This window comes from Topomyia yanbarensis, chromosome 2, assembly GCF_030247195.1.
Source record: "Topomyia yanbarensis strain Yona2022 chromosome 2, ASM3024719v1, whole genome shotgun sequence".
Classification (NCBI taxonomy): domain Eukaryota; kingdom Metazoa; phylum Arthropoda; class Insecta; order Diptera; family Culicidae; genus Topomyia; species Topomyia yanbarensis.
In genome coordinates, this window is record NC_080671.1 from 388,023,238 (window position 1) to 388,049,085 (window position 25,848).

The 25,848-nt window shown below is 42.1% G+C and overlaps 1 protein-coding gene across 1 annotated transcript in view; it reads right to left on the reverse strand.

Moving 5' to 3' along the window:
* Nucleotides 1–7,483: 7,483 nt before the first annotated feature.
* The window catches only part of LOC131684747 (poly [ADP-ribose] polymerase tankyrase), a 50,371-nt gene continuing 32,006 nt past the window's right edge, over nucleotides 7,484–25,848 (reverse strand). Inside the window, exons 6-11 of the mRNA XM_058967876.1 lie at nucleotides 25,568–25,813; nucleotides 25,220–25,508; nucleotides 25,002–25,159; nucleotides 24,656–24,948; nucleotides 24,429–24,585; nucleotides 7,484–9,541 (exon numbers count right to left, since the gene is read on the reverse strand). Coding sequence (XP_058823859.1) covers nucleotides 9,464–9,541; nucleotides 24,429–24,585; nucleotides 24,656–24,948; nucleotides 25,002–25,159; nucleotides 25,220–25,508; nucleotides 25,568–25,813 — 1,221 coding nt within the window. The 3' untranslated portion in view covers nucleotides 7,484–9,463. The remainder of the gene's footprint in view (nucleotides 9,542–24,428; nucleotides 24,586–24,655; nucleotides 24,949–25,001; nucleotides 25,160–25,219; nucleotides 25,509–25,567; nucleotides 25,814–25,848) is intronic.

Below are 25,848 nucleotides of genomic sequence, written 5' to 3' on the forward strand. Positions count from 1 at the left end.
TCAACCGCAGGTTAGTCTTTTTACTCTCTCGACTCGCCGAGATGTCGTCGTCTGGCTTACTCAATAACGGGCATCTTTCCGCCGCCTTTCCCATACAACGATCGGCACCGCAAGGGAGTCCGAGTTCAAACTGTCTGTTTAGCATCTACTCACAACCACTCCTAACGAAGATCGAGCAAGAATGCGGCAATGATCACGTAAAACACTGTAAAATTTTTGGATATAATCTTTAGCAATTCTATTCGCTTAATGTGCAAGCAGAATTGGGATGAGATACTGGGAAAATTTAGTCGGTTGATATGGCTACACTCGATGCGATCGCTAACCCTTGTACAAAAAGTGACGCTATTGAATACTTTTGCGACGGCAAAGATCTGGTACCTTGCCTCTATCCTCCCGCCGTCTAACATGCATATGGCAAAACTTACTACAACGATGCGAAACTTTCTCTGGCATGGCATCCCAGCCCGTGTACATATCCAACAGCTAGCACGAAATTTTGCACAAGGCGGATTAAAACTGCACTTACCAGCGTTGAAATGCAAATCACTGCTGATAAACAGACATTTCATTTTCATTTTGCAGCGTTTGGTGGGGCAATGAGAGCGCAAGTCAGTCCAAGGCCGATGATAGGAGGGGTAATGGCAGAATAGTCTATGCGGACCACAAAAACGCCATGGGCAAGGAACAGGGTGTGGGTTGGGGTAGGGTTAATGGATTGATGTATACTTGACAAATAATTGCGCTGCAGAATGTGATGAAAAGGTGCATTGAACAGTACTACTGTTGGTTGTTCAGAAATAAATACAATATGTTTCTCCATAAGGTTTGATAGCTAATGCATGTATTTTGTGATTATGTGATGCCAATTTATAAGTGTTAAAAAGTTCATTTTATCCCGTGGTTTTATCAAGTTTGTGAGACCGCAACCGTAGATGTGCGTGGAAGATCGCGAAAAGCTCAAGCGCTTGTATGTTCACGTGTTTGTCGCGTATGCCAGAATGTATGTGATTTCGCGTGTATAAGTTCGATTTTGTAACTGTGTGGCCATATGCATATTCGCGTGTGTTCTTGAATGATCGCGCGAACCGTGAGTTTGTTGCTTAGTTTTTAGTGTACGGTTCAGGTACTAGAAGATAGGGCGAAAGATGGACGCGTTTTCACAACCTGTCACGTATTTTTCATTTATAAAAATCAGTTCTTGCAGTTTTGAAAAGTATTTATTCATTGTGCGAAGGCCGAGAATTGCCAAATCATTGTTTGAACTGGGTTTGCAGTTATGGTTGACGAAAGCCGGCGCTGGTGACAGTAACCCCTTTGAGCAGTTACCTGTAGCCATCCTGGGACGGTTTGTTCAGGAATATCAGTTTTCTGGATGAGTCGGACTAGTTGCGGAAGGTTTTGGGTGTCAGATGCGTTCCTCCCCAAGAATCAAGATATCAAGAGTTAGGATCCCTGCATGCCGCTGAAATAGGGTTGCCACCCCTCCGAGTTTGACCCGGAGACTCCGGTTTTCAGGAGCGATCTCTGGGCCTCCGGGGTTTTCATCAATTTCTCCGGGTTTGGTTGGAAGAACCATAATTTCATTTTTTTGGAATTAATTGCTTCTTAACAAAACATTTAAAAAGTCTAAGTTAACTATTACTCTGCTTCAGATTTATTTTTCCTGGCTAACCCTTCGTTTCTAGATGGCGGAAATGGTGTAAAAAGGTATTTTGCTGCAATTTTACCATATTGCTATTGTTACTCCTGCAGAGATTCTAACTGTTGGATAGGGAGGTGAGTTGGGAGGGAGGTGAATAACCGATACCACATAGGGCTTCGCTTGTGATGCCGCAGCCCTGCCTCCTTTGCTCTCCTTTTCCTGTTAGTTTGGAGAAAAGCAATGCTCGTTCGACTTATCCTCCACAGTGAGAGTAGCTGGTGCTTTTGTATTCTTGGCAATTTACAGCTTTACTGTAACGTAGTAATAAAAAGCGAGTAAAGTACTCTAAAATGCCGAACAATCGCTTTGATTACAATTTCCGTCTAATGCCACTCAAAATCCACTACCCCCCAGGTCAGTGAAAATCTCCGGGTCAAAGCCTCGTCAGAGGTGGCAACCCTAGCTGAAAATGATTGTCGCCAATGAACGAATGATGAATGGTACTGTGTAGAGATGGGCCATTCGTTCGCGAACGGTTCAAGTGAACTGGTTCTTCGAAGAGAATGAGCGAACGGAAGTTCTTTTTAAAAGAACGGTAGTTCACAATTCTCTTCAAAGCGAATGAACTGAACCTGACCCAAAGCCGTTTGGCGAATTTCTCGGACCGATTTTTAGGTGAACGAATGAAAATGAACCGACTTGCCGTCCCACAAACCGCTCTCTGTGCTCTCCGAGAATGGAACCGGCGAAGAACGACTCATCACATTCTCTATTTCTCTAGTTATACATCATGAAGAAATCGCTACCCTTGATGAACTTGTTAAGCATACAGGGGTATAATAGTTTGGGCACCATCTGTTTGGTTCCTCTCCAAGAATCGAATGTTTTGAGAGACATTCGCTAGATACAAGTAAAATATCAGCTGAACGGAAGAACGGTTCATCTGAACTAGTTCTTTTTACAGAACTGTTCAGTCGGGAATGGTTCTGCGAAGTGAACTGTTTCGCCCATCTCTAGTACTGTGTCTAGCAATTAAATGAACACCAACTCCGTTGTCTGCAACAAAAGGAGAACCATAGTGCCATACAGCATCATTAACGACCAGCCAGAGACGACGTTCATTATTGGATCAAGGATTCTACGAAGCAGACAATTTAGTGAGATCTTTTTTATAACATGTTTTAATTATTATTTTATTTTGATTATTTAACCCTCATCGCGCCTATAAGGTTGGTAAAGAGCGAGTAAAGGCGCTATAACCTTGGCTCATTAGTCAGAACAGGGCTAAATATCGCTGTCCCATCCCAGGAACCAAAGGAGTGACATTACCCCTCTTAGCAAAGTCACTCCCAACGATTTATCAAACCCCCATCAAATTGAAACGGTTGTGTACGGTTGTCCACGTTTCTTCCTTATTTAAGGTTCAAAATAATTCGTTGATTAAATTCTTCATTAATTGAATAGTTTGATTGCCGTATAATTTTGAATCATCTTCATTTTGTACGCTGCACAGTTGGCCTGGTCGCTTTAATGCTTGTGTCATATTCCACATGTGCCACACATATTATTATTATTATTATCTTTATTCTTTCATCTGACTATTGTCTACATGAAATAAAACTTAAACCTATATCCTGCAACTATTCCGAATCCGTCCGATGAAGCGGGAGGACGACTCACCAAATTCTTGCATCTCCTCAACACTCGTAAAGGTGCGAATCATTGCCGTTATCGGTTCGTGATAACCAAAGGTTGTCCGGTGAAACCGAGGCTCGAGAAGAGAACCATTACGTAAAGGTCTTGGTGGCACTCGAATGTTTAGCAATGATAGAAGTTTCGAGCAGTCGACTTCGCCATTCAGCAGCTTGGCAACAAATCCCGCTTGTTGAATTCTCCGCCGACGTTCTAGAGTGTCCATGTTCAGCAATTTACAGCGATCAGAATATGGTGGAAGATTATAAGGATCGCGCCACGTTAGATTTCGCAGGGCCAATCTAATAAATTTACGCTGCACACTTTCAATCCTTAAGATCGAATTCAACTGAAAAGGAATCCAAACTACTGAGGCACTTTCTAAAATTGGCCGGACGAGCGAGCAGTAGAGAGCTTTCAGGCAGTACGGGTCAGTGAAGTCCTTCGCTATTTTCGAGATGAACCCCAATTGCCTGTTTGCTTTTGCGATGACAGCTGTACGGTGTAGGCTAAAAGTAAGTTTATGATCGAGCAAAACTCCCAGATCACTGAATCGATCAGTTCTTTGCAGAACCTCGCCATTGATAGTGTAGTCGAAATTTAGTGGTTGCCTGAGACGGTAGTAGGACATAACCATACACTTTGGAACGCTTACGGTCAGCTTATTTCGTTCACACCAATCAACGAACAGATTCAATATTGATTGGAGGCGAACGCAATCGTCGATGTTACGCACAGTAAAATACAGCTTTAGATCGTCTGCATATGCAAGTCTACACCCTGGTGCAAGTAACAGCATTACATCATTGAAGTATAGCACGAACAGTAGTGGGCCGAGATTACTGCCCTGTGGTACTCCAGATGGGTTGGTGAAACACGACGAAGTTCTCGATTCGAGCTTGACACGAAGAGACCTACCAGTCAGATAAGATTTCAGCCATTGAACAAAGCGCTCCGATGCACTTAGCTTGGATAACTTAGCTAAAAGAATATCAAGATTAATCGAATCAAACGCTGCTTTTAGATCGGTGTAAATAACGTCCACTTGTGTCCCGCTCTAGCTGTTCAAAACAGGTAGTAGTGAAATCGAGAAGATTCGTTGTGACGGATCGTCCAGGCATGAATCCATGTTGGTCGCTAGAAATGTAGCTTTTGGCACTCTCGAGAATAATGCCACTCACAATAATCTCGAAGATTTTTGATGCCGCAGATAAACTGGTAATCCCTCTATAATTCGTGACATTACGCCTGTCTCCTTTTTTATGGACAGGAACCATGAACGACTGCTTCCAAATTGCAGGAAATTTCGAATCATCGAACGATTGGTTGAATATTCTGCATAACGGTTCTGCAAGGGCACCAATGTTACGGCATAGCACCACAGAAGGAATGCCGTCAGGGCCAGGCGAGAATGTACTTTTTAATTTCTTTGCGGCTTTTGTAACCATTGCAGGTGTAACCTCAAAGCTATCAAAATCTAAGAGGTTACCTGGAACATTTAATAGTGCTAAATCCAGTTCTGATGACGTAACCGATTGCGCAGCAAATATCGACGAAAAATGAGTAGCAAACAATTCGCATTGCTCATCGCTTATTGATGAGTCCACATTGGGGAGAAAAACATTAGATGGAATTGAGGAAAGCTTTCTCTTCGAGTTCACATAGTTCCAAAATTATTTAGGATTTCGTTTCAACCCAGATTGCACCCGCAAAACGTACGATTTATACAGCGAGGAATTCAGCTGACGATACTCATTACATGCAAAATGAAAGTTACGTTTGTTTTCAAGTGAGCGGTGATGTCGTAACCTACGCTGGGAAGCGTTACGTTTCCGTTTTAATTTTCTCAGAAGAGACGTGCTCCATACGGGTAAAACAGCGGGGCGACGGACCGGTACGTTCGCATCCATCCAATTGTTTAACATAGCACAAAACGTTTCAGCCATATCATCAGAATTCTGTCCATCCAAAAGAACTGCCCAATCGATTACTGACAGAGTATTCAAAAGTGCATCGAAATCGATTTTGTTATAGTCCAACGGCAACAACTCGCAATCAGTATTATCATAGGTTGATTCACGCATGTCTGGTACCAAAGATGGTAGGCTAATCACCAACGGCGGATGATGAAGATCGACGGGCAGCAGCGGTGAAATAGAACACATGTTAATAATGACAAGAAAAATTGTGGGCGAACGTCTGCAATTTTTCAGGATCCCTACATATATTGGCCGTGTATGTGTAGACTAGACCAGACGGTTCAGGTACTAGAAGATAATTCCCCCATAACACTAGAGTTCCCGGTCACGTTTCCATGGAAAGTGTTGTCTAATGAATATGAGCCTCATTTTTTTATTGGTCCAACTGAAGACATGAATCTAGGCTGTTAAGAACGAGGGCAGGGACATCCTAACGTGACCGACTCACGAGCGGTGGGTTGTTGGCGAGATCGCGAGTATGTGTGGATGATTACAATTGCATGTTCGCGTTTGTGACTCGGTTTGTGTTATCGCGAAGGCTAGCGGTGTTTGTACGTTTTGAATGAGATATTATGAGTGTATATGAGAGCATATGCAATTGATTTTGTTGGTGTTATAATGAATCTAAGTTAAGATATAGTGATAAAAGGAAAAGGAATATGCCGAATTAAAAGATAAAAATGAAGACATTAAGTAGAAGCGTTTAAATTGACTGATTTTTTGGTTTACATGAGTAGTGGAAAAGCAAACTAATAGAAGTAAAACAAAAACAGACAAATGAAGTAGAAGAAAAGAACGGGAGGGACGTATTCTAAGTTGCTTATATTTGGGAACATAGCCACTTTATTTGACGGTTTGGTTCGCGTGAATGATGGTTCTTTAAAATTACTAGGCACATATTGAACATTTGACTTGATATGGTCCCAATACTTTGGATAGTTCACTTAAATTTTAAATTCAATATATTGTGCAATCGAATGATGTTTACTTTAGATTTGGGTTTAAATTGGTATGATTCGAGTACTTTGGCTAATTGCCTTAAGTTTTAATGCATTGTGCAAATTGAATGATATTTAATTTAGATTATATCTAATGAACCACCAACCATAGGATACTGCATCTGTCTGGAACTAGTTGAATTGATAGCAAAAATAATTCAATCTGCCAGTATCCCTTCGCTTCTATCCACCACCTGAAGCGCGCGCCGTGTTGCTATTAGATTCTAGGGACCAACAGAATCCAAGGTCTCCAAGCTACAAATCCCTAAGCATAAAAATTTGCAAATCACTGCTGATAAACAGACATTTAACAGAGATCGCCTCTATGCCGTTTTATAAGTCGTTTATCCGTCAAAATAACCCCATTCCGGTAAACCCTCCCGCAGACTGCTCCTGTTTGAAACTAATACAACAGAACATATCCCAAATCCCTCCCCAAATCCAGCAAAACCCTACCGCTAATATCATCCACCAATTTTACGTGGACAACACGGAAGTGCCCAAAATCGAGCGAGAGAACCATCAAATGGATTGGCCTCGAATATGGATGAACATCCATAAAGCGCGAAATTTGTCATCTCAAGAGCGAACCGATCTATACTTGATGGTGAATGGGAAAACGGTACACCGGCGTCTGATGAATACTGAAACACAAATTCAGCGAGTGTCCTCGGGTAACGCAAGCATGGACACTACTGCAACAGAAGCTTACGACATTGCTGAATGGGTGGCGAAGAAAAAATTTCATGGACTCAGTGCAACCAACCTTGAACGGAGTTCCTCGGACTACAAATCCATCGATTCTAAAACTGTTTGTGATATACATACAATTCATCAATGAAAGTAAAAATGCAATAAACACAAATTCATTGCAATTTAGATTAGATAATGAACTGTAGATATTTTATCAATAAACCAATACATGATTTAAAAAAAATGGGAAAACTATAATCGTTCACAAACACAATTAGAAGTCGCTTAAGCAAGAGAACACGGAATTAGGAAAAAGAAACGACAAGTTTATCGAAGACCGCAAGCTAATCCGACCAACTGTTGAATAATGATGTGCGTTTAAAGTTGAACTCCTGCTTCACTTATTCAGAGGGCGCATTAGCATGTTTGAACGATTTAGCGAAGGCTGTCATCACAAATGAAAATCGCGTCGATCGTCACGTGTAATGCATCTCCATCATAATTTATTACCCTAAGAAAAAAAAAAATAACCGTCATTGGCATTTCGTACCATACCGTCGTTTGTCGGTCGAATTCGCGTTCGCATGTGTTGACGAATAATTGTATAATATACTTACTAATTTAGAGTATAGAGAATACATACTTGCTCAGTTGTCTTTCCAACAGTTAATGTGGTTCGTGTAATTACCGTAAAGTTTGCTTAGTATGTTGACAAACACAAAACTCACGAATGTATAATTGCAACAGGAAAGAAACAAAATAGCTAATCATGACCTTATAAGATATAAGTACTCTCACTTTGCGCATGTCAATATTGCACGGTCAGTGCTGTTTGCTGGTTTGTTGGGCTTTTTCGATAACAGTGGCGGGAAAATGTAATGCGCTAAGAATTTTTCGGAATAGGTTCCATTTTTTTAAAATTCTACCATACACCGTCGCTCAGAGTAGGTTCCATGATTTTTTATGTAAACCAAACACCGTCTCTTGGCCAATATGAATCACTTATGAAATAAACACAGAATTTTAACAGTTTTGCTTGCGGTTTGAAATCCAGGAAGTTATAACCTTGGTACTTGAAAGTATAGTAAAATATTCAGTGACAAAATGTTGGTCGAATCAGCATTCTTCGTTATTTGTTAGAGTTTGGATTTTTTCGCTTTATTGTTGATTCGCTATCTGTGGTATTAATAATGTCTTTCAAAGCATTTAACTCAGTGGGTTAATTACTTGATTCAATATATGTATATATCGGAGATAGATGTATGCAGTTATATGTATTTATGCGTAATTTTGCGAACACAAGTAGCGTAAGAAATCAAACAGTGATAATTGTTTTGATAGTACAAAAGCTGTCGCCGTAAATCGACTGTTGTGCAGTTAGGATGGCACGCAAGGACTGTGTCTAAAGAAATGATCCATAATTGTTTTACGATGCAATATTTATACGCCACTGAACATGTTGCCAATGCAAAGGTGAAACAATTAAAAAAACAGGGCATAGAAGATGGCAGTATGGTGATTCGTTCAATCGACAACCAGAGTATGAAAAAAATAAAATAAATCTTCGATACGCCAGAATTCTGTCACAACTTGTACATGATGTTGGCTCTATCGCCCGCCATGCTTTCTGAGCGATTTACGTGATCATTGATACTACTGTTATTGTTATTAACACGGTCATGTTCAGTCGATCTGGACCGATAGCTCTTGATAGTATATTCATAGATGTGGTTACTGTTGAATCTTGTGCTACGACGCTCCGTTCCACCAGTGCTGCCGCCGGTGAGCGGATTCCTAATTGAATTCTCGCAGCTAGTTGATGCACCCCCGCCACTAGAACTATAACGAATTGGACCAAAATGCTGCTGGGTATGAGAGGCAGCCCTGAAACACCGAACTGCAGAGCAAATGATCGAACACCAGCGCCAAGAAGGACCCTGGCTATTCCCACATCCCGTCGTCGATGATGACGCCACTTTACTCCCTGTCTGCTGCCGAACTTTAGGCAACAGTTTCAATCGATTCGACTTATCGTTATTATTTCCGTCACTACTAATACTATTAACATTCACCTGTTCGTTGCCTGGGTTGCTCTCCAAACTAGCGTCACTTCCACTGCTACCACAGCCACTATCGTGGGAATTGAATGGACCAATATAGCCATCGTCGTTACTGGTATCAATTACGACCGCCGGCGTAATGATGAGCAGCTGACTAAACTTTTTTCCCGTGGACACTCGCACCGCAGTCGCCTTGGCCATTGTCGATCGCGTGGTAGACCGGATCCGGGTGAAACTGGAAGCATGTACTGCTGCAATAGCAGTAGACGTGATGCCGATACCATTGCTGTGATTGTTATTGATGCTGCTGTTGCTGTTGCTATTGTTCGTGGCGCTACTGTTTGCAAAGAGTATGTTGTTGTTCTGACCGATGTTGTTGACTGCGGAAATTGTCCATCATCTAGCTGGCTCCTCGGAGCTGGTACTGTCCTCCGGTTTCATGATTTGATATGTGATCAGATACTCAGGATAGGCCTGCCAAAGAAATTTGTTAGATGTTTAAGGTCTGTTCAATATTAAGGGGTTTGATGTGATCACCGCTCAAACAGGGGTGGCAAAAATTAAATACTGGCGGAGACTATAGCTTTGATCGATCCGGTCACAAAATTTGATAGCTGTTATTATTCAGTCTTTCTCAAGACTACCTTCCAATATTGACTGTAATCGGATATTACTAGAAACAAGATCTAAATACGACCTTTGATTCACAATATGTTGCAACGACCATTCAATAAGCAAGGGACTGCAAGGTATGAAACAATAATAATTAAGATTTATTGGGCAAGCAATTAAGCAACGTTGAAAGCATCTTCGATATCTAGAGATCTCTATCCAGATAGATCAACAGCACTGAACCGATTCCAGGAATCAAGAGCAGCGGCCCGAAAAGAAATCAAGTCAGTGAAACAAAAATCTTGGGAAGATTTTGTGACTAAGATTCACAACGACCGAACTGTGGCGTACAGTTAACACTGCGTGGTAAACGGCAGTGGAGCACTACTGACGTACTCAAGCGAGCAAATGACTTTACGGACAACCCAGATACTGATACTGATGTGTACAACACCTGATTGACTCTGAATGAGCTTTTATGGGCTTTTGACAAATGTCTCATGAGGGCCTGACATGGTCAGCTATCCTTTTCTCCAACAACTCACGTTATTTGTATCGCTTCGAAATTTTAGCTGGCGGACCACTTCAGTTATTCCAGTTCCGTAACCCAATGGCTGCGACTCTGGACCTGCTACTTTCCGATCGATCACGCTCACTACCTGTATGGCAAAGCTGTCCAAGGGCGTAAACAGGGCTAGAGCTGGAGTCGAGGGTTCGACTCGATTAACGGCAACACGCTTTTCAGCTAGAGAGATTAGGGTTCGGTTAGGCTTCCAGACATTTGGAAGTTGGCAAGCCCCCTGGGATCCTTAACCTTCCGGAAGTCGCGCTAGTGCACTGAGTGCGCGCTGCTCTGAAAATCTGGCGAAATCGTCTTAGAGCAGCTGCGGCTGCTCATTCAGTGAGTCAATTGCGCGACTTCCGGAGGGTTAAGCATACAGGCCGATATGTCTGTTCGATAGTCGGATATGTGCTTGAAAGAGTAATTCCTAACAGGCTTACAACGTACACGGAGTGAGAGAATATCCAATATGCAGTTCGGCTTCTGGAAAGGTAGATCCACTGTGGACACCATACGAACGGTTCTGGAAACTATGGAGACTGCGCAGAAGCAAAGGAGAAGAGGAAACCGTTACTGCGAAGTGGTTACGCTGGACGTAAAGAAAACGCCAACAGTCAAGAGAGATAGTTGTTCAGCAATAGCTGATTCGCTGCACAGACTGAGAGTTTCCGAGCATCTCTGTAGGATTCTTCTGAGGAGCTGCTTTCAGAGTCAGCAACCGATCTACGAAACTGAAACCGAAAAAAGTGTAACCATGACATCGGGCGTTCCACAGGGTTCCACACTCGGTCCAACACTTTGGAATGCTATGTACAACGGAGTGCTGAAGCCGCGCCTCCCCGGGACGTGAGGATTATCGTTTTTTCGGACGACGTTGTGCCCCTAGTGATCGGCGAATATTCGTCACGGAGGCGGTAGATGCTGTGGAAAACAGGATGCGCGAGAAGAAGCTGGCGTTAGATTACCACCAAACCGAGATGGGTTTGATAAGCAACAGAAAGGCAGTGCAGCAGGTGAAAATTTCGCTCGGAGAGTGTGTCGTCGACTCAAAGCGGGAAGTTAGGCAACTTGGAGTGACGATAGACGATCGGCTAAGCTTTGATAGCCACATCGACTACTTATGCGCGATGCAGCAGCAGTAAAAAGCGACTACGTGCGAGCGTTTCCAGATCGATACTCAGACGCATGGTCGACGGCACTGCAGACGAAGAGGAACACATCTCGGTTGAACACGGGTGTTTAGTGCGTATCGAACTATCTCGTCAGAGGCAGCCTACGTTATAGCTGGAACGATTCCCATAAACTTTCTACTCGAAGAAGTTGACGAGTGCTATAGGGACCGAGGCACGAAAGGAGTCCACAAATGAGCCGGAGCTGATTTACACGGTTTTTGAAGTTTACGCGGTTTTCATTTTCGCTGCCTGTATTCCTCGCGTAAAAAAACCTGAGTGTACTGAAATTATGTTTGAAAAATGCAACAAATTATTTGATATTTTCGGACTCAAATCCGGCAGAAAAGTATTTGTTTGAACGCAAGTTTGCAAGCTACGCCAATGGTTGGCATGTTTGGATGCAGCCCAAGAGCGAATCTTGTGCTTTATCCAACTTATCGACAGTGGTAGAACTGGTTCTGGACCAACGCAGTCAGTCGCAGTGCCAGCTCTAGCCAATTCGTCCGCCCATTCATTTCCAGTAATACTGGAATGACCTGGTATCCTTAGAAGATAGATAGCATTGCTAAGTTCTTCTTTTTGCTTGGAATACGGTACAGTATCTACCAAGCGAATGAGATTGGTTTAATCTCATTTCATGACAATAGGCACCAGCACCGGCTCGGTTTTCCAACAAAGAACCGTCAGTATAACAAATTACGTATTCTTCAATTTGTCGTTCCATCCAGCCAGACAGCCATTCCTCGCGAAGAGGAATTCTCACATTGGAAGTTCTATTCTATTCTATTCTAACCCTTACACAGCCAGTATTGAAAAGCATCCTGGAAAACACTGCAGTTATTCTGTAGTGTTTTTCTTTGTCAATATTAATATTTGAAGCATATTTTCATATATCGCAAATATTAAAACGGCCAGGCCTACTGTGCAGAGTTGGGATTGAAGATGTTTCAAAATTAGACAATTAAATTATTCATTTAATGAATAAGTTAATCAACGAATTTTTTTAATCTTAAAGGAGGAAGAAACGAGGACAACCGTACCAACCGTTTCAGTTTAAAGGGGATATAATAAATCGTTGGGAGTGACTTGGCTAAGAAGGTTAATGTCACTCCTTTGGTCCTTTGGGATGGGACAGAGGTATTTACACCTTGCCCTGGCTAATAAGCCTTGGTTAAAGCGCCTTTACTCGCTCTTAATTCGCGGCCGAGAAATCCGGATGTTTTTTCGAACTTTTCTGGCTGCTTCTGAAAACTGGAAAATCTGACCAGCAACAATCGTACTTTCTCTTATTCTAAGGAAGGGAATCACGTCGGAGGTAGTGCGCATAATTAATACAATGATGTGCTATAATGTGCGCTATCTCCAACATGAGGGATTACCTTTAAACAAGCGAAAAAACGACTGTCGCCGGTCGGACCCTCCAGCCCTCAACTGCAACAATAATACTAACGAACCAACCAACGAATTTCAAAAATAATCTTTTAGAAAATGGGAAATAAATCTGACTCACGTGTAATAAGATCATCCAGAATGCTGTCATCTATATCTTTCGTGATGGCGGCCTTGACTCCCACACACAGAATACTCACGATTTTCTGGATTCCAATTGTAGTTATTGTTACATTCAATCGAGCCCAGGAGATCCCTTATTGAACACTCCGGGGTGAACAGTTTTGTCGGGTTCAACGAAACCTTCAGCCAGGAGGTCACCGGAATGAATCAGTTCTGGGTTTGTCAACTTTGAGGGGATTTCCTTAGGTAGGGCCGCTTGCGGATGGATCCCTTAGGTCGTATCTCCTCGAACTCAGTCCGCTTGGGCACGAACTTCTATGTGCAAAATTGTTCTCTTTATCAGCTGAGTTGTTGAAAAGCAACGAACGGAAAACTTTATTTTCTCAAAAACGTGTCAGGAGCGAAAAAAACACCTTCGTCGTCAGAGGTTGCTGCGATCGATCTTCAATTCTCACATTGGAAGCTCTAAAAGGAAAACTACATGTGAGTGTAAGGTCACTGGGGGCAAGTGTATACTCATTCCAAGTAACCATTTGGGGCAACAATCTTGTGTGGTTAGTTGCACGATCTACTGGGTTACTGCTCCAGAGCCCAGTAACCTTAAGACGGTATGCACAAGAAAGTGCTTCTTGTTTCAAAAACACATAGTGGTTTTATGTGCAAGATTGCCTCTAGAGCAGCAGTAGGTGTTCTCGAGAACGCACCAGCCATCGCCATCAGGACCATCCTCTGAAGATGGTTTAACTTTGATAGGATTTCACAACTTCTCCCTTCTGCCACTAAACAAGGTACCCGTAAGCCAGTATTGGTCTAACAATTGTTGTATAGATCCACTGAATGTACTTGGGTTTGAGTCCCCAAAATTCGCCAAAAGTCCGTCTACATTTCTTGATCCTGAAATCGAAGTGAGCTAGCCAGTTAAGTTTTGAGTCAAGGATTACCCCAACGTACTTAACTTGATCTGTGACAATAATTTCAGAGTCAAAGAATTGCAATGGACGAGCTCCAGTTGTAATCCTTCGTTGCGTGAAAAGCAGTATTGATGATTTATTTTGAATTACTGATAGCCCAACATGAGGACACAATTGCTCAACAATACAAAAGACTTATTGCATCAAATCAAAAAGTACGTTAATGCAAGTACATACCGGTGATCGTTATGATAACCAACGACGAAATCATACGTCGTAAACCTAAGCTCATTAAGTTTCCTCAATAAGTCATCGGCGACAAGGTTCCATAGAAGTGGTGACAGCACACCACCTTGAGGGCATCCGCAGACACTCAGTTTCTTTACCTCTACTTGTCTTAATGATGAGCACAGATGTCCGTTTCTAACCATAGCGTGTATCCAGTTCGTGATATACGAAGGTACTCCATGACCTCGTGCAGCTTCAAAAACGGATTCGAAAGACGTTGTCAAAAGCACCTCAATATCTAGAAAAACTCCTAAACTTGATTTCTTTTGTGAAAAAGCTCATTTAATGTTGTAGACAACTCATAAGCCATCTTTGGGAATGAATTTTACAGTTAATTCCCGTCACACCAATAGAATGTATCCTGTTGCAAGACTACAAGTAGGAACTTTTTTCAAAGTATGCTTGAAGTGTTCATATCTTCTTTGTAGTAGACTTATACGAAGCAAAACTTTCAATCGCCCATTTGATCGATTCGGTTGTCACAATTCTACGAGCAAACACCCAAGAATCAGAACTACCTGAAAAGAACTCAGGGGCAGTCGGCAGTGATGGCTCCGTACAGCCTGGAAAGTGTGTCTCAAAAATATAGTTGAGTACTACATCTTCGTCAGACTAGTATTCACCATTAGCAGTTCCAATCGAACTGACATGAATGTCTTTCAATTTTGAAAGTAACTTATTTAATCTACTAGTCTCGTTGAGACTTGAGACATTTGTGCAGAGGCTTTTCCAACCACTTCGCTCAAAGGATCGGTCATTTCTGTATGCTTTGCGAGCCAACTTAAATGCCCCCGATCCGTCCCTGCGTCTGCGATTCCAAGCTCTTCTACATAACTTTTTGAGTCGAATAAGTTTGGTATTCCACCAAGGTGTTCCTCTAGAAGCAAGCATAACTCGAAGCGGACAAGCCTCTTGGTATGCTGCTACTATGAGCGAGCTTGTTTTATGCACGACCTCACCCAAGCCACTTGAAGGTTCAATCGTCGGAAGATACCCCTAAAACCTAGTCGCCAAGACCTCTTCGTAGAGGTCCCAGTTCATAGATTTGGGATTACGATATGCGACGATATCTAGCGAGACGTTTAAATGATCAAAGACGATGCACTTATGATCAATTGTTGTGACTGAGTATCCTAACTGAGAACATTCTCGCGTGAGTGACTCCTCCCTCCCAGGCGTAAATGTCAGACTTGGAGAACTACTCCTCCTACGCAGTCAATTAGAGGGAGAAGCATTAGCCATCATCGAATCTCTACCCCTTACCAAAGCAAATTATGCTGTAGCATGGGAACTGTTAACAAAGCGATACTCGAACACGAAGGTTCTTCGCAAACGTCAGGTGCAAGCATTGTTTGAGCTACCTGTCGCCAAAAGAGAATGTGCAGCTGATCTTCATTCATTGTTGGATGCCTTCGAGAGGATCGTGAAGACCTTGGACCAGGTCACTCCGCAACAAGCCGACTACAAGGATATGCTACTATTACACCTGCTGTGCTCACGATTGGACAACACTACTAGGGGGAGTTGGGAGGAATTTTCTTCCACCAAGGAAAGCGACACCGTAAAGGATCTCACAGATTTTCTACAGCGGCGGATTAGAATCTTGGAATCCATGCCCAACAAGCCTGCTGAACAGAAGATTGATCCAACCCCATCAAAATACCCAAAGAAGGCACTCACAGTGAAAGCCTTCAATGCTACGGTTCAGCAACCATCGACCTCTGGAAAGTGTGTGGCTTGCTCGGATAGCCACCTGCTTTACCAATGCCAATCGTTCCAAAAAATGCCGGTTTCGGAAAGGGATGCTCTTTTACGAAGTAACTCACTGTGCCGAAATTGTTTTCGCCGAGGGCACCATGCAAGAGAGTGCAATTCCAAGTTCACTTGTCGGCAATGCAAGGCAAAACACCACACACTCGTTTGTTTTAAGGGGAAATTGACCGAAGGCAAGCCAAATAACAACACTGACCCGAAGCAAACAGTTACAAGTGAAGAGTCAACCGATTCAAGAGTTGTGAACCTAGCGACCACTACTACTGTATCCTGCAACACTACCACTACTTCATCGACGGGTGTTTTACTGCTCACAGCGATCGTTGTTTTGGAAGTCGGTCAAGGTCACAAGGTTCGTGCAAGGGCACTATTGGATAGCGCAGCTGAATGCAATCTGATCAGCAAGCGGGTCAGAAGGCTTTTGACGGTCAAGGAGGAGAGCAGTATGGTCGACGTTATTGGGATCCAAGGTTTGGCTACAAGAGTGCATGGAAAGATTACTGTGCTTGTACACTCCCGGGTCACGGATTTCAAACAGCCTATGGAAATGTTGGTGCTACCCAAAATAGCAGCCCAAATGTGTACAGCATCGATAGACGCAAGCAAATGGAATATACCTAGCGGAATAGAGTTAGCAGATCCAAATATTCTGCAGGATGAAACCGTCGATTTAGTGCTAGGAGCAGAATCATTTTTTGAATTCTTTTCGAGCGACCGACGTATACGATTGGGGGAGAACTTACCATCATTGGTCGACTCAGTCTTTGGATGGGTGATTACAGGACGATATTCAGTGGATGGCCCTATTAAATCTGTCTTGTGTGATGTTGCGCTTACGAGTCGGTTAGACGATATGTTGGAGAAGTTCTGGGAATGCGAGGAGGTCGACTTGGGAAGTAACTACTCTCCGGAAGAGGCAAGATGCGAGGATTATTTCATACAAACAACCCAGAGAGAATCCTCAGGTCGGTATATAGTGTCTTACCCCAAAGATGACGAAATGGTAGCCAGGTTGGGCGAGTCTAGAGTCACTGCAGAAAGAAGATTCTTGCAGTTAGAAAGGCGGCTAGCTCGGGATACAGGTCTGCGAGAGCAGTATATATTGTTTATGCAAGAGTACGAGACGTTGGGTCATATGAAATTGGTTTCCCAGGAAGAAGGTAAGGACGTCGCTCGCTGTTTTCTTCCACACCATCCAGTTGTGAAGAACGAAAGTAACTCCTCCTCAGAGCGGTGGGTTTTCTAACAAACGAGTAATCTGGAAATCTAGAATACACTAAGGTTTTTTTTACACGGGGGATACGTACCGTGTAAAAAAAAACCGTGCAAAAAAAAACCGCGTTAATTGCGAAATCCGTGTAAAAAAAACCGCGTTAATTGCGAAATCCGTGTAAAAAAAACCGCGTTAATTGCGAAATCCGTGTAAAAAAAACCGTGTTAATTCAGAAAACCGTGCAAAAAAAAACCGCGTAATTCCGAAAATCGTGCAAAAAAAACCGCGTTACATTCAATGCAAAAGACTTAGACGATTTTAGGAAAAGGGATGATTTCGGAGTTTTATCAAAAATGTTGTGTCCTTTTGAAGGCAAAAGACTTAGACGATTTTTGAACAGGTTTTTTTTGCACGGATTATGTAAGTAGCACGGTTTTTGCTTTTTCCAATTCCTTAGGTTTTTGGAAAAGTGGAAACGTCGGATCTTGAGGTTTCCTTTTGTCCCGCACTTTAACAATATGGTTGTTTTCGGTACAGTGTTAACGAGTAGGCACCAAATATCGATGCCTGAGGCCATTTGGAATACCAAGATGACGACTTCCGGTCTAACAGAATTTTCAATAACCCAATCAGTATGCATATTTTCCGAGCGGGCCTAATGAGCGCATGATAGAGATCAATGTCTGAGGCCATTTTGAAATACAACATTGAGACTATCGGCTTAGCGATATTCTGTATAACTCACAACATGGAGTGTTTTGGAACTGGATTGACAAATATGCAGTTGCCAGAAGTCTGGCGTCATTGTAAAACCCAAGATGGTTCTGATTATTTAGTATAAATATCCAGCGTAAAACAAAAAGATACATTTATTTTTGTATATTTTGCATTTATAAGATAAGAAAAATGTGCTCATGAATGGATTTACTCGAATTTGAGTTGGTTCGTCTGCTAGAGCTCATCGAGCGAATCTTCATGCGAGACTCAAAGTCGAATCAAAAAGCTGACATAATCAGGGGGAAATAATAAAATCAGGTCTTCGCTGTATTATTAAGGGGGGCGTCTGGTGTAAAGTGCTCAAACCGAAAGTTATTTTGTTTTACGATTTTGAAGGCAAGGGAACAATGCATCTTTTATGTAATGTTAAGCTTTAAATTTGTACGTTTATTCTGTACGAAAAAAATATTTGCACGGCCTTATTCTGCGCGGCATGTGACGTGAGACGACGAAACTCACCTCATTTTACGTGACTTTTCTCACCCGATTCTGAGAGTCGACTCGGGTGAGGTGAGATTCCTCATTGCGGTTAAATGGGAGTCTCACGTCACCCGAAGTGACTCTTCAGAATTGGGTGAAGTCACGTAGAGTGAGGTGAGATTAGTCGTCTCACGTTACACGCCGCGCAGAATAGGGTCGGCAGCCACGCAGAGCCACACATACGAGCGTTCCAAGAGTAGACGTCCAACCATTTCCACGTCGAGGAGCGCCGCGGCTAACACGATGACTCTTGATAAAATTGTTTGACACAGGAAATTAAGTAAAATTTGTAAAGCTTAGACTTGTAGTTACTCGATGAACCCAAAAAAAAGTTCGAGTTTAGGAAAATGGCTTCATGTAAACCGAAAAATCTCATATTTTTCTGTAAAATTCGTGCACTTTTCTTCAAAATAATAGAGAGAACAATTTTTTCATTCCGTTTTCTGTGGTTCACCGACAGGCTACACATATTGTGCATTTTCATAAAAAAATCAAGTCAATTCTTTAATTAGTTTTTGAGTTATCGTGTTCACCAATTTGAAAAACGCGGTTTCGAAAAAACGCTATTAAATGATACTCCATATCAAATTGCATCACGGAAAAAATGACGTGGAAAACAATCCATTTGGTATTTTCTCTTAAAAATTTGGGTGGAAGTAGTTTAAAGTGTATTGTTCACACTGTATTTTTATCGCTGTCAGTCTTAAGAAAATTGTTGCCGATAGATTGAAATCTGCGTGTGTCACAGCAAATACGCGCGAGGAATGCATGGCTGTTTAAAACAAAAGAAGTTCAGCGTGGTCACCGAGATTGCGGGAGACGATTCTAGAGGCTCAATACTAACAATTAAGCGGATAAAAAAGAAGTCGATTTTTTGCCCACTACACCAGAAGCCCCCTTAAGATGAATGAGATGTACACTAAAGCAGAGATGATGCTTATAGAGATGCGCGAAGACTGAAGCCAAAAGTTCCAATCGAACCCAAAACAACGGTTCCAAACTAGCAATGTAAACAAATATGGCGGATTTAGGAAGTAATGCGTGGGGAGTATCAAGATTGAAATGAAAAGAAATGCATGTCTGCATCCTGCATCATCGATACATTTTTTCTAGTGCAACGAAAAACATGTAGGCAGGCTCAGTAACGTAAATCAATGCGTTTCCAAGTTACATGATTGAGTATTGTGGGAAATATTTCAAAAAAGGAATTCGCCAAGCATTCATTAAAACTGCAAGTCACTCGCTGTTTACACAATATTCCTGGTTGCCAAAACTAGCAGACAAATAATTTGTAAAACCGTGCAGCCAAATTTACTATTTTTCTCGCCGCGTGTCTTTATATTTAAAACATCGTCTTGGCACTAAAATAGAAGTCACCATCTTAGATGAAAACATGACTTCCGGAATTGACATCCGGTATCTATTCATTAACGCTATTACAAAAATTCTCACATTGTTGTGGTAATTGAAAATTTTACTAAACCGAAGTAGCCATCTTGATTTTCGAAATGGTCTCAGACATTGATATTTGGCACCTACTCGTCAATCCCGTTCCAAAAATACTCATATTGATTGGGCTTTGGAGAATTCCACAGAACCGGAAGTCGCCATCTTGAATTTCAATATGGCACCAGACATCGATATCTAGCGTCTATTCGTCAATTCCATTCCAAAAATACCCATATTGATTCGATTTTAGAGAATTCCAATGAACCTGAAGTCGCCATCTTGGTTTTCCAAATGGCCTCTGACACTGATCTCTATCATGCGCTCTATTAGGCCCGCTCTGAAAATATGCATGCTGATTGGGTTATAGAGAATTCCACTGAACCGGAAGTCGCCTTCTTGGTTTTTAAAATGGCCTTAAACATCGATATCTGACGGCCACTCATCAATCCCGTTCCAAAAATAGCCATATTGATGGGGTTTCAGAGAATTCCACTGAACCGGAAGTCGCCATCTTGGTTTTCAAAATGGCCTTAAACATCGATATCTGACGTCCACTCATCAATCCCGTTCCAAAAATAGCCATATTGATGGGGTTTCTGAGAATTCCACTGAACCGGAAGTCGCCATCTTGGTTTTCCAAATGGCCTTAAACATCGATATCTGAATTCCACTCATCAATCCCGTTCCAAAAATAGCCATATTGATGGGGTTTCAGAGAATTCCACTGAACCGGAAGTCGCCATCTTGGTTTTCAAAATGGCCTTAAACATCGATATCTGACGTCCACTCATCAATCCCGTTCCAAAAATAGCCATATTGATGGGGTTTCAGAGAATTCCACTGAACCGGAAGTCGCCATCTTGGTTTTCCAAATGGCCTTAAACATCGATATCTGAATTCCACTCATCAATCCCGTTCCAAAAATAGCCATATTGATGGGGTTTCAGAGAATTCCACTGAACCGGAAGTCGCCATCTTGGTTTTCAAAATGGCCTTAAACATCGATATCTGACGTCCACTCATCAATCCCGTTCCAAAAATAGCCATATTGATGGGGTTTCAGAGAATTCCACTGAACCGGAAGTCGCCATCTTGGTTTTCAAAATGGCCTTAAACATCGATATCTGACGTCCACTCATCAATCCCGTTCCAAAAATAGCCATATTGATGGGGTTTCAGAGAATTCCACTGAACCGGAAGTCGCCATCTTGGTTTTCTAAATGGCCTCAGACATGAACATTTGGCATCTACTCGTTAATGCTGTTCCAAAAGCAATCACTTCCACTTTTCCAAAAATCTTCGAAATTCTTTGCATTCAAAATGGAAAAGCAGAAACCGTGTAAATTTCAAAATCCGTGCAAAAAAAACTTGGTCAAAAACCGTCTAAGTCTTTTGCCTTCATAAGGATTTTTGCTAAAACCGTGTTAATTGCGAAATCCGCGCAAAAAAAAATTGATCAAAAATCGTCTAAGTTTTTTGCCTCCAAAAGGACTTAGAACATTTTTGCGAAACCCGTGCAAAAAAAATTGTTGAGAAATCGTCTAAGTCTTTTGCCTTTAAAAGGACTTAGAATATTTTTGCGAAAAACCGTGTTAATTGCAAAAACCGTGCAAAAAAAAAACCGTGCTAATTGCGAAAACCGTGTAAAAAAAGCCGTGTAAAAAAAAAACCGTGCGAAAAAAACCGTGTAAAAAAAACCTTAGTGTACAATGATTACGAGTGTCGTTCAATAAGTCCTTAGAAAATCCGAGAGGTGGCGCTCGTAGTGCCGATAAAGTTTTTTTTTGTAAGTATCACTATCGATAGGAAAGCTGTCAAAATTTCAGCTCGATCCATAGCGTTGGTCAATTTCTATTGTAGATTAAAGTCAACAACATTTGTTTGTTCATAACAATGGAAAAAAGCGAGTTCAAGGCTGTCATCAAACATATCCACTTGAAAGGCTTAAACCCGGACAAAAATCAAAGCCGAGTTGGATGAGGTTCGTGGTACATCTGCACTTGTTTTTGCGACGGTTTGCAATTGGGTGAATGAGTTTAAATATGGTGTTCATCCCCAAAAGATAGACATCGTTCAGGATACCAAGTTGAGGAGTCTACTCCTGAAATCATCGATAAAATCCACGATCTGGTTTTGAGCGATAGGCGAATCAGTGCGGGAATTACTTGAGACCACAGGCGTATAACAAGGTACAGTCGCTTCAATTTTGCATGAATAATTGTCTGTGAAACAAATTTTGGCGAGATGGGTGCCGCGTTTGCTCTCAGAGAAGAATAAACCCAATCGTGTAGTGGTTATGTTGACGCACTTCTAATGCAATCCTATCGAATTCCGAAATGTCACTGTGGACGAAACCTGGATACACTACTATACTCCAGACACGAAGAGACAGGTTCGGCAGACGACGGTTCACTTCCAAGGAGGACGTCATTACTCAAACGAATAAGTATTTTGCAGAACTTCCGAAATCCTATTTTTGACGGGATAAAAGCGGTTGTAAAAGTGTGTAGAGCTGAAAGGAGATTATGTTGAGAAATAAAAATAAAAATTTCCAAAAAACTGTTTTCCCATCTTTTTCTAAGGACTTATTGAACGACACACGCGTGCTACGATGATGATGATGTCTTGCAGTATCCAACATTGGAGCCGCCTGCGGCCAGTGGATGTTTTTGTTTGTCAATACTGTATCATCATACAACATGATGTCCTACCATGTAGTCACTCACCTTTGATACAAAGTCCTGCGATTGAGCTTGTGGACCACCCCTGTCTGCTACTCCGTTATCGATCTTGACTAGCTGAAGTTGCACAGGAATTCGGCAGATAATTATGCTTGGGAGTAGCGAAACATCTTTAAATGTGCAACTCCTAAAGTGTTTATTGGTCAATGCCGGCGCCAACCAGGCCCGAACGTAGATCGCGGAAGAGAAGGGGAGGAATGTTAGTTCGATACCTGCTTTTGCTAGAGGCCGTATATACTACTGCGCACTCCACAAGTATCACGGGAGGAGGATATTTGTTAGTAAATATACGGGAGTGATTCTTCTTCTTACATTCACTTTTGATACAAAGCTCCTATCCATTATCTCCCCGCGGTATCAGCTGCAGTACAAGCAACCTTAGTTCAGATTGGATATCCAGCCCCTATGGGATCTTGGTCGAATATTGACAGGGCAGGGATAAATTAAAAAGCGTCTGTTCTCCATTTTAGGAGCTATTCTACATAGCGTCTGTCCCGGAACGGGACAAGCAAAAATGCGGTGCTGTATCAGCAATATCTTTTAATGGCAGCATCATCAGTAAGATTACATCCCTTCAGAAGGTTCGAAAGCGTGGTAGTGGCACCGGCGAACGAGAATTTCGCATAATAAATACAACCACGGATACCTCGTTCGAGTATAGTGGTGGCGATAAGTCAGCATGGCATTAGGTTTGTAATGGTTGGTAAGTAGCAGCGACAGCTGATCAGTTGGAGGCCGGTGAGTGGCCGTAGCAGCGTGTTGAGGATAAGGAACCAACTCTTCAACTCATCATGTTGCGGGCAACGTACGATTCAGTGATGATGATGATGCTGACAAAGGTTATAAAACATCCAACATCAAATAATTAAACCTACCACAATGACCGAAGTTAGAAATTATTTATTTTAATGTGAACTTAAATTTTTTCAATGCGGTTGGTAGAATGTCAACTCTCATAAATGGTCCGCTAACGCCTTACATCACACTCGTGATAGAACGATAACAGTGGCTTTCATAATCCCCATACAAGTTTTCTAGTGAACGGTGGGTTTTTGGCGAGGTTGTTGGTGCATGGGACAATACTTGAATAATTTTCTGAACTCTACACATGGGTCACAAGCCTAGTCGCCATTTATACGACTGGGTTCTATTTCAATCAAAGCTTCCATGACGATGGTTATACGAAGTTATCTATCTAAAGTAGCATTTTTTGTGCATCGTATATAGGTGAACTGAACCACTTCTCTGAACTCTACGAGGAAAATATATGGCTTGGACCATTATTTAGATACCGATAACTTTCTTTTAAAGCACTGTGTTGTGTGAAAAACAAATCGTTAGTTTAATGAAAATCGATCACTGTCAGATCAAGTACAACGTAAACAAATACCCTGTAATATAACACCATTCTCTCGCTTTGGACATACACCCATTTGCTGATTGCTTGACTAAGTGATGACTAAGCGATTTTTCTCTTATCTCTTTATAGTTAGGAAATTCAGTACATCTTCAACCGCATTGTAATGGTACTGAAGTGACCATAAGTGATCCTCATTTTTGGTGATAAAACAAAGTTTCGATTCTTGCCACCCTTGCGATCCAAAATATTGATTTTTAGCTATTTTTTTCAAATAATGCTATGTGCAAATGTGAGACTCACTTTGTTCAGCTTTCGATTATCACAGCACCATCCGAAAATGTTGTCTGTACAGTGTGAATATTAATCTTTCAACTTACATCAGACAAAGATCTAAGAATTTATCGAAAAAGCGACCGATTCATTGACACAAGAAAAGCAAACAAAGCTGTCATTTGCACATAGGACCTCTTGAAAAATGGGCTATATTTGTTGTATGACCAGCTATACTAACCTGTTCGCCACGGTATACAACGTACTCAGGAAAATGCAGCCCACCAGCCGAGGGTCGTCCAATGACGGAGTGGTGCCCAGGTGGCGCATGCGCCATCTTCATTGCACTAAACTGTAGGAACGATTTTCCTAGTGCCACTCGACAGAGCAGCAATTGTCTGATAATAAATTGGAAGCGTTACCGAAAATAAATTAATTTTGACTAACTGTCAATGCAGCGCTAGTTACCTATGACACTGATAGCACGATTTATCCTTATGTGCTGGGCATCCGATACCACCACAGATTCCGAAAACATACTGGTTCGATTTGGAACTGTGCTCCGCAAAATAAATCCCTGCTCCGAACATGCCACCGATGTAGGCGTGCCGCTCGTCGAAACCCTTCTGCACGATGGCATTGATAAAGGATGACCCGTGAAACAGCATTCGTTCACTGGCTTGGTGACCGTTTTCTTCTGAGATTTCCTTACGGCGGTGGACATACCGCTCCCACAGTTTTCGATTCTGTACTTTTTGCACCTACAAGCATATGCATTAGTTACTGAAGACCAGTATTTAATCACTTAACTTACTCTGACAATATTGTATCGAGTGAAAAAACCGCCAGCGTGGCCGTTATCTCGGTGCTCTCTTATAGTTGCTTGCATTTCTTCTTCGACGGCAAGAAACTCTTTGTCATCGGGAAGTAGATCAACCAGGAGAGTACCCGGATTTGGAGTTAATCCAAGACCTGATTAAAATAACGTTAGACGAATCGCATCACGGTAATTATTTGTTGGTTTTAACCTACCTGTGGTTGCACGCAATGTTGCAATCCCTTTCAGTATTTTATGACGAAAGCCGTACGCCGAAACGCCCACCTGTTTTAAATCTTCGTGGCCCATTTCAGCCAAAATGTCCATTGTGATTTGTTCTCGCTCGAGTAGTTCAATTAAATGTTCCAACTGTAGACTAGTGAGAAAAGCGGATACGGATGATTCGATTGATACCATATTTTGCATTTTGTCGTCGTCTATTACAACGCCGTCGACATTAGTCTCTGCCCCTTGTGCGGGGCTGAGGCAGCTACGGATGGGAAGCTGAAAATCGTTGGAAAAATAAGTACATTCATTGTGACGTATAGCTGCAACTGGCATACTTGTGGCACTGGTACCGAAAGGGTCATCGAAGCACCCGTTGGCAATGTAACTGTTTCAGTTGTTGGCGAACAAGCGGTTGCCATCAACGTACTGCTGGCAACTCCCGAACTGCCACCGGCGGCCGTTGAGGCCTGTGATGCTACCATGGCATCCTGTAGAAGACACTTGACGTCTTCCGCAGTCGCCAGATCCAAACTGGTTTGGCCTTCCTGGTTTTTCATAAACGGATCGGCACCGTGAGCGAGCTGTTGTAAAACAATATCAAATTAAATGTGTTTAA